Source organism: Cynara cardunculus (genome assembly GCF_001531365.2).
Source record: "Cynara cardunculus var. scolymus isolate 2C chromosome LG 5, CcrdV1, whole genome shotgun sequence".
Classification (NCBI taxonomy): domain Eukaryota; kingdom Viridiplantae; phylum Streptophyta; class Magnoliopsida; order Asterales; family Asteraceae; genus Cynara; species Cynara cardunculus.
Window position 1 is genome coordinate 31,240,493 of NC_037532.1, and position 10,027 is coordinate 31,250,519.

At 31.2% G+C, this 10,027-nt stretch overlaps 1 protein-coding gene across 1 annotated transcript; it reads right to left on the minus strand.

The window, feature by feature from the left end:
• Positions 1 to 4,569: 4,569 nt before the first annotated feature.
• Positions 4,570 to 6,677, minus strand: LOC112512543 (BES1/BZR1 homolog protein 2-like). Its single transcript, XM_025118558.1, has 2 exons — positions 6,313 to 6,677; positions 4,570 to 5,488 (listed from the first exon to the last, which is right to left on the minus strand). Exons 1-2 carry the CDS (start codon positions 6,535 to 6,537, stop codon positions 4,793 to 4,795), a joined length of 921 nt encoding a protein of 306 aa, XP_024974326.1. The 5' UTR covers positions 6,538 to 6,677; the 3' UTR covers positions 4,570 to 4,792.
• Positions 6,678 to 10,027: the final 3,350 nt, after the last annotated feature.

A 10,027-nucleotide genomic window follows, 5' to 3' on the forward strand; every position in this document is an offset into this window, starting at 1 on the left:
ATATATATATATATATATATACATATATATATTATCTATAAATATAATTTTACCAACAAATTTAAAAATCTACTAAAAACAAGGAATAATACATTAAAATGAAAATGAAACGAAATTAAAATATATTTAATAAAAAGTACGAGACTAAAATACATTAGTTGAAAAGTACCAAAGCTAGAAAATGAAATGCTTAAACACTAAATAATTTAAAACTATAAAACCTAAACGCATATTAAATAAAAAACGACGATGCCTACAAATTATATTTTATTTTGATCTCTTCACAACGGTTCCTCCAAATCTCTYGGCCCTCCTCCGACATAGTGCTGGGATCCATATAAAATATCTTCATCTCAGCGTTCTTGATTTTTTGTTTTTTCAACTCATTTTTCGTATCCAAACTTTGTTGGTACCGTTCAAAGTTTTTATTATTTTCGACCATATGTTTTTCAAACAGCTCATCAACTCGGCTACCWGATGATGTGGAKTTTGTTGATTTACCTTTGGCTGTTTTTTTTGCTGCCTTTGTACCAATTGGACGAGTTGAAACTTCAACATCGTCCAAGTTGATGGAAGGTTCATTAGATGAACATCTAGTAGCTCCATGTGTAGCATTTGCAGCTTGCCATTTTGGTTGATTTTTAACCATATTCCAAACGTGTTCGAGTTTGAAATTTGATTCAAATCTTACAGTATATTGTTGAAAGGAGGACCTTCAAAAATCTTCTTCAGACCATCCACTAATGTGTTGGCTCTTTAACACCAAATATATTTGATTAAATGCATTAACCAACCTACCGCAGAAATTCAATATCAGATTCAGATGAACTCTAAACTACGTGATTCATCGGTGCATCACTCTCTTCGACATGATTTAACGGAGCATATTTGGGAACATTGTTCACAAGCATGAAATTAAAAATAAATGTAGTTTATGTAATGTATTTTAAAATTAATGTAATATCTTATTAATGTAATGTATTTTGAAATTAATGAAATGTTTTATTAATTATGTTGTTTTTATAAATTAAGAAAAATAAAAATTAATTTATTGATTAATAAATATCATATTATAGTGTATATATATATATATATATATCATCCCCATTTTCCTTACAAATTTAATTTAAAAAAAAGAAAAAGGGTCCCATTTTCCTCCATGATGTGTATCATCCCCATTACACTCCCTCCCATTACACTCTCCATGACACCCTTCACAATGCATGAGGGGTGTCATGCTTCCCATTACACTCTCCATGGCACCCCATTGGAGATGCCCTTATAACCAAACCCGAACCCGAAACCGATTTGGAAAAAAAAAAATACAATATGCTAATTTTCACAATTAAAGGTAAATTACAATTTTTTAGAGATGTAAGTTTAAATGTCTCAGACATAATCGAACCAATTACAAACAATGTATTGTATTACAATATAAAATTAAACAGAAATTCGAACATCATACAACTAAAATCACGATTTTAGACAAATAAGCTGATTTTTTCGTGAACTTTATTTGGGTTGTTGAGGTAAAATGGATAAAAGTTATTTTACGTTTTAACGTTACTATTTTCTTTTAATGATATTATATATATATATATGTATGCATATAATATATATATATATATATATATATACACATATCGGGCCGGTGATCACCGTCCCCGCTCCCGTCCCCGTTAAAATCCCCGAATTCATCCCCGATCCCCGCTCCCGTCCCCGTTAAAATCCCCGAATTCGTCCCCAATCCTCGTTCCATCCCCGATAAGATGTCCCCGAACCCGGCCCCGAAAGATTCGGTTTTCGGTTTTCACCATCGGTTTTGGTTTTTTTTTTTTTTTTACCATCCCTAACTTTTTCTTGTCTTTTGTTTTAATATATATATCCCATTAACTATCTACTTTAATATAATTTCTAACAAGTGTAATACTAATTATATTTTATATTCAATAATATATTAATATTAAAAATTTATAATTTCAATAAATAGAAAAAATTATATTAATATTAATTAACGATCAACCTTTTTGTATTTTCTATAACTGAAAAATCAACTTTTTTTATAAACATACTTCATAAAACATTAGAAAGTATGATACGATATAAATGAATTTCTTATTAAAAAATTATACATTATAATTTATTATACTACAGTGTCACATACTGGTATAATTTATTATACTATATTACCACATCAACAAAAAAATATTGATGTGACATTAATAATTATCAGAATTAAATTATATTTATAATCACATAATTCTTTGTTAAGGACTTCTAGAAACCCCCAAGGAATTGCTAAAAATTTGTCCAAATGGATGGTAATATTGCATCTCATACATATACATATGATTATGGATGGTCTAACATTGATCTTGAATTTTCATTTTTTACCATCAAAATAACAAGACTGACAGAATTAAGAATTAGTTGTTGCAATTTTCTTAATCATATGTAAATATAGGATGTGCGAAGTAGCAACCTACTTTTATAAATTTCTTTATTATAATATTGTATTTTCAAAATATTGTTTATTAGCATTGGGTAACTTTTTAAATTAAATTAACTCATTATATCAGGTTTGTTTGTCACCTCATCGTCCACGTGGGCTATCCACATGTACGATGGTGTTGACATGACATTTCTTATTTTTTGATATAGAGGGGAGGCCCCTTCTATCAAGAGGAAAAAAAAACCAAAAACGCTAACAAATTATGTTCTCGGATGGGGGCGAACCATATCAACCAGAAAAGAACCAAGGCTCTCTGAGGGGAAAGAAGGGGAGAAACATTTCTTATTATAGCGTTGTATTTTCAAAATTATTTTATTATAGCATTACCAATTTTTATTACAGCATTGTACTTTTAATTTTAATATTTTTTTTCATTTAAACATTGTAAATTTAATCAAATATGTTTACTAAGGATTTATAATATCAGAATTTAAACATATTTACAAAAATAAAACATTATTTCAGGAATAAAAATATTCATAAAAAATCATTCGTTCATCGATTTCATCGTAAATTTCATGAATATTTCATTCATAAAAAACCATTCATATAAGTTTATGAAAAGATGTTCGACTTGTTTAGTTTTTTGGCGTTACAAAGAGCCGTTCTTCTCAATCTCGAGGAGGCTTTTCATTTCCCAACCGCTCCATCCTTCTAGTCTCCAACTTTCTTATCCTTTTCGATATTCATCATCACCTCTACTTATCTCCCTATAGGTTGTAGCTCCGTTTCTCCGTCGCGCTCTCTGTTGTCCTCTTGATTTCACTGGTGCACTCCAACTTGGACCCGTTTTCCTTCAATGGTTTAATCGGTTGATACAGAGAGGCTCGTGATAAAAATCGAAGAGCAAATCGAGAAAAACAAACAGAAACAAACGTGGGTTTCGTGTGACTCAACCCACCTAAAATCCCATTTGTGCGACTATCATGTGTGCATGTCGTTTCTTAGCATGTTAAATGTGAGCTTTTGAACAGGACCCCCGAAATTTTGGGGACTAAATTTACATGTGTTTAGGGTCTTTTTATCGACCTGTGTAAACTATAGTCGAAATTATTTAGGTTCAAACTATTAATTATTTGGATTTAGGTTCAAAGCATTATGGTTTAGGTTCAGATTGTTGAATTGTTTTAGGTTTAGCCCATTTTTATTCTTAAGTAACATATATTCTTTATTATCTTATTTATGCAATGTAATCAAAGTTTTAGATGTAACAAGACCTTCAAAAAGATTGAAACCTCCCTGATTCATGCGGATAGACACGCATGACCCTCGCTTAAGCTACTGTTTGGTCCTCACACCCCAATCTTTTCTCATTACGCGGCTATCACCTTAGTTTCTGTTCCCATGCACATGACCTGACCCACACGAACCATAATTCCTGTGCATGCTGCATGCACCCACCCACGTGTACGTTTCCTTGCCCAACCATGGTTTGCTTCCATATTTCTCTCTCTTTTCTTTTCTTTTATTTTATTTTCCCAATGTTATTGTGATGGTTAAGATGTTTGAGATTGATTATAAAAATAACTTATTGATTTATTGTGATATGATATTGGTAATAAACATTTTTGAGTGTTTGGATAAACAACTTATACCGGTGCCAAACTTGTAATAAAGAGTTTTTGAATAAGTTAAACAATTTTAACTTATAATAAGTTGACAAGGACTTTTATAAAAAAAACATAAGTTGTTTCAAATAAACAATCCCAAACATCCCTTAATCTTATTTTTAGTAATAGTTATCTTTTAACTAGCTTAAGTTATAAATAGGATTTGATTTCTTCATTGTCAAACGGATCATCAATAAGACAATTCTTCTCCTTTAAAAGTTTTAAGAGTTTTCGAGTTTTACAAATTTAAAAGGTTACCAAATGCTATAGTGGGTAAATTTTTTTTAAGTACCATGCATTAATAAAAAATATATTAAAAGTACATTATTCTAATAAGAAAAACTGAAAGTACAATACTATAATAAGAAAATTTATAAAAGTAGGTTGTTATTTCATGCATTTTGTCCATCAAATAACGTTTAATTACGTATAAAAATGAACATCTAAACACCGAATCGGTTTTTCATCATCAGAATAACATCGTCTTATGTATTTACACTCACATCCTTAAAGCTGATTTTTACGGTTAACATATAACAAGTCGAATAATCATCGACTTAATAATCAATTTTACAACACATTCAAATACTTTCTAAATCGAAAATCGATACTTGTAAAATAACGGTCTCCTTTTTCCCTTCGATAAGTTCTGAAATACGACAAACGGACCCTATTTGGCCGAACCATTCCCAAGCGTCAGCTCCAAATCGTCTGTTCCAATTTCATGTATCCTTTCCCCTTCCCAAGCCTTCACTTTACCACTTTCGAACTCGAATTCCGAACCATGGTTCGGTTGCACCATGGTCCCATTTTGTACAAATCCTTGTTGGTTCGATGGTTTCACAAGGTAAAAGGTTGGTGAAGTTGGTGCAGCCATGGTCTGGAAGCTGACCCACCGGTCCGAATCGATGGTCGAAGCATCCGACTCGTCACATTCAGGAATCGTTGTTGGGGGAATGTGGCGACGGCCGCGAGTCGGACTTGATGGAGCGGAAGCTGCAAATATGGGATGTCGAAAAGACTGTAATGCCCCTGAGGATAGCATTGCCCAGTCGGGTTTCCGCTTTGTTCCCCTAGAGGTCGGGGAGGAAAGAGGCGGGGTTACAGGGGCACTATTGGAAATTCGTAGTGGGGGTAGGGAAGAGGGCACTGAGGCTAAGTTACAGAGGAATGGAAGGATGTAGGATGAGGGGTTTGGCGGGTTTTCACAACGAGATGGACTTGGGAAAGAGGACGATGTCGGGCTGGCATTGTATGACGGAATGGGGCTAGGGAAGGATGAAGACATTGGGCTCGGTTGGATCGACGAACACGAACTTATGTTGGTCGACATGCCTCCCATATCACTTGGCAATGGCTTGCACCCCTGTGACAATAACAACAAATTTCATTAAGGCATAATGAAAAAATGGAATCTTAATTCAAGAATCTAACCCTTTAGTGTATTTCTAAGTTTTTTTTTATCAACCTGGATGTCCAACCCGCTATGCGAGCCGACTAATCCTACGGCGACCACCTGCTTTGCAGATAGCCCGGAGTCCCCGCATGTGAACCTCCGTGGCCACAAGGGGAGTTTTACTTCGATTTGAACCTAAACCTCCTGGTACTTTTACAAGAGCAGACTGTTTTAAACCAGTACCATGTCGACGAAGGTCATTTATCACGAAACTAGGAGTGTTCACGAGTCTAGTAGCGGGTTCTTTTGGGCCAAAATTTATTGTTTTAAAGCATTAAAGATTCTACTTTCTGATCTTGGTACAGATCAATCCAATGTAGTCGGAATCAATGGCTGAAAATAAGTAAAGAAAGTGACTTTCCATGTGAATCGAGAAGGAAATCAACTCCAGAACAATTTTAGCAAAAAGTTGATTTGGGCATTATAACAAACACTTGGAGTGCAGTAATCTTTGTAGTTAAAAATGAACTATATTTAGAACAAAAGTTGCCGATCTGATTCCAATTTTAAAAGAGGGATTTTTGTGTCTGGGTTTAAATTAAAAACCCGACGAAGATTACCGTTCGATCATACTTGTGGGGAAAAGCAATCAAACAGGATGAAAGTACAAAAGCTGTGAAACCATTGACCAATTAATGCACATAAAACCCAAAATAATGGACAGATCTAACTACAAAATTTAGGAGAAACCCATTTTAGAATCAGAGATCAAAATTTATTGAGAAGAAAAACACCTTGCGGTAAGTGGTACCATCTTCTTCAACAACCCAACCAGCTTCATCACAAAGTGCTTTCAAAACCTCGTTATTATCACAATGTTTGGGGAGTTTAAAGTTCCCTTGAGCTCGAAGTCCGGCGTATATCTTAGCAGCAATAGCTCTTCTTCTCCTCTCTCTCCTCTTATTGTTCTCCCTTTCCTTCCAAGTCGGAAGCCGACCAGACGAACCGCCGCCGGTCATTGTTTAAAGTCTCCGGCGACCCTTATCTATGAAGGTATACGATCGATAGGAATGATTTAGAAATGGGGTTGTGTAATTCGTGGAAATTTCTGCAATTAATTTAAGAAAAAGGGAAGATGGAATTGAGGGTTTTGTTGATTGGAATTCGTCAAAACAGCGATTCCTCCTCAGAAAGCAATTTGTTGGTTATCGGGTGTCTTTACTCTCCAACTAACCTATTTAAAGATCCGAATATTTATCCCCATGGACCCAATCGGGTCAAATCTTATTTGTTTATACAAATGTTGTTCTTTTTAATGAATAGTTAGCACTCATTTTTAGTTGTAAGCTTATTTAAAAATTTGACATACCGTCGCATTGCACAAGGACACAACTAGTATCAAAATAAATAAAATAAGATATTATTGTATGATTTGATTTGTTTAATTTTTTTAAAAAATAATCAAATTAAATATGATTTAATTTTACCATTTTATTGTAATGATGAAAAAGAAATGATTTTGATGTATTTAAAATTTTAATGTAAAAAATCAGATCATAAAACATATCTTATTTTATTTAGATCGAATAAAATAAAATATGATTTTATAATCTGATTTCTTTAAATTAAAAAAAAGTTAATTATGTTAAAGACAATTTAATTTTATTATTATTTTTCTATCATTGCATTAAATAAGTTTAGCATCGATATTATAACATCAAAATCATTGAAAACCATTAAAAAATGGATTCCAATTTTATCATCTTAAAATTAGGATTCCCAGTATTCATATTTTTTTTTTCATTCAAAAACACAAAAAATCAACTATTTTGATTTTAACCAAATGAATGATTCATAAATATTATCATTTTTGTAACTTAAAATTGAACAAATCTCTGTATAAACTTTAACCAGGTTTTCGTACCCAAATTGACAAAAATACTAAAACAATATAAATTAAATCCTATATAATATAATCAACATTTTTAATTTAAACAAATCAAACTATAAAATGATATCTTATTTTAGTTATTCTGATATTATAGAACCCTAGTAAAGAACATATCAAAGCAGGTAGATCAAATCCAGAATTTACTCTAAATTAAATGAACAATATTTTGAGTAAATTACGATTTTAGTCCCTATTAATTTAAATTTTCATCCATATATTTTACAAAATTGCGATTTTAGTCTTTATAGTTTGTAATTTATTGTTAATTTTCGTTCTTAAACTAATTCATACATTTAAGTACAAGGGACCAAAGATATAACGAATTATGCGTAAGTACAACTTATTAAAGCTCCACGTTTAAATTCGTGTAACTAACTATAGATAAACATAATCAAATACAGAATAAACATCTTATTTTAAATATAAAAAATCTAAAATATAATTAGGATAATCATTAAGTTTTAACAAAATACTTAATTATTATATTTTATAAAAAAATTATATTATTAAACCAAAAATAAAAAAAATGAATTACAGAAATCACATAAAATCACATAAAATCGCATAAAATCGTATAACAACACCGAGTCATCGACTGAGACAAATATAATAATAAAAGAAAACATTAAAATCGAGATGTATTTCATTGCATTACGCGACTACCCTTCTAATCTATACTATATTATAAAGCATTTGACAAAAACTCTTAAAAACCACTTTTTATGCGTAAAGTACTGTTTATTAATGCATATTACTTAAAACTCAAGATTACAAATAGATTATGCTTAAGTACAACTTATTAAAACTTCATATATGAATTCGTGTAACTAACACTGATAAACATAATCAAATACAGGATAAACATAATCAAATACATGATAAACATCTTATTTTAAATATAAAAAATCTAAAATATAATTAAAATAATCATTGAGTTCTAAAAGAATACTTGATTATTATCTTTATAAAATGTTATATTATTAAACCAAAAATAAATTATTTCATTATTAAACTTAAATTAAATTATAATAAAAAATAAATTAAAGAAATTACATAAAATATGAAACTTTTAAATAGTTGATTTGATATTAACATTGATATATTTTTTTTCAAAGTTTTATGATATCTTCAAATTTATATTTTATTCAAAAATAAAATCATTAATGCTTTCTTAAAAACACATAAAATCGTATTATAACATCGACAGAGACAAATAATAAAATAAAAAATTAAAATCGAAATGTATCTCATTGTATTACGCGAGTACCCTTCTAATATATTGAAATGAGTATTTTGTGAAATTAAAAGAACAAAAATTCACCTTGGGAGATGTGAAGAAGATGTAAAGGTATGAAAAGGTGAATGAACAAGTGAAAAGTGTCAAAAATATCTAGCAAACATGAAAAGAAAAGGTAATAATGTGCATTAGTAACTTATACTATATGATATTTTACTCTTTCCCTAGAACCACAGTTTGTATTCGACTTCCATATAAATTTAATACATAGAAATTTCATACTAATTCTCGCTGCTACCATCGTAGCAGCATGTATAAGGGCCGAAATAGGAGTCGGCCCTTCCATTGCATCAGGTAACCATACATGAAGGGGAAATTGTGCAGATTTAGCAATCGCACCAATTTGAATTGGTATTTTCTCCATTTCAATTATTGTGAAGAGCCATCTACAATCGTTAGTATTGGGCAGTTTATTTGTGAAAATGTATGTATAGCCAAAAAAAAGTATTAAGAGTTTTTAAGACTAAATACATAAAGTAGTAGTATTAAATGCATTATGAGTTGTTTTTAAGACTTTGTGCATAAATGTATAATACTCTGTGCATTACAAGTTGTTCTTATGACTTTTGATAAATTTGGTTTATAAAGTATTATAGATAATTATATATATATATATATATATATATATGTGTGTGTGTGTGTAATTTTTTTATTTTGACAAATCAAATACTGAAAAAATTAAATTCACAATAATAATAAAAAAAGCAGTCTCTAATTTAATTGAGACTAAACTAAATAATTGATTGTGTGTGATAAGCCAAGTTGGCATACAAGTGGCAATAGAGATGGGTGGGTGTGGGGTCTACCACGTCATGTTGCACACATGTGATGGACCCACCTCTTCGACATCAACACGTGCGACAACAGACCACCCATATAGCACGAGGGGAGAACAGTGGCCACAATTCTCTACGACCCGCACCTCCCCACCTCTCATGCTCTTCTTCATGGGACCCACTCATCCAACGGTGATGCAACTCCTAACTGTTGACCCATTACTTTCATTAACTGCTTCCATTGTCTACAACAATAAAAGATTGGTTACACACTCAAAATTCCATTATATGTTAAAATTGAGTAAACTACAAATTTGGTCCTTGTTGTTTGTTAAAAGTAATATTTTTTGTTGTTACAGTTTCGAAATTATAAGATGGTCATCATCAGGGACGGATGCAATAGTAAAAAAGAGGGGGGAAGGGACTCCAGTCAAAAACTTGAAAAAAAAATAGGTTAAAATTTAGGTTTTATATGATTTACCTTT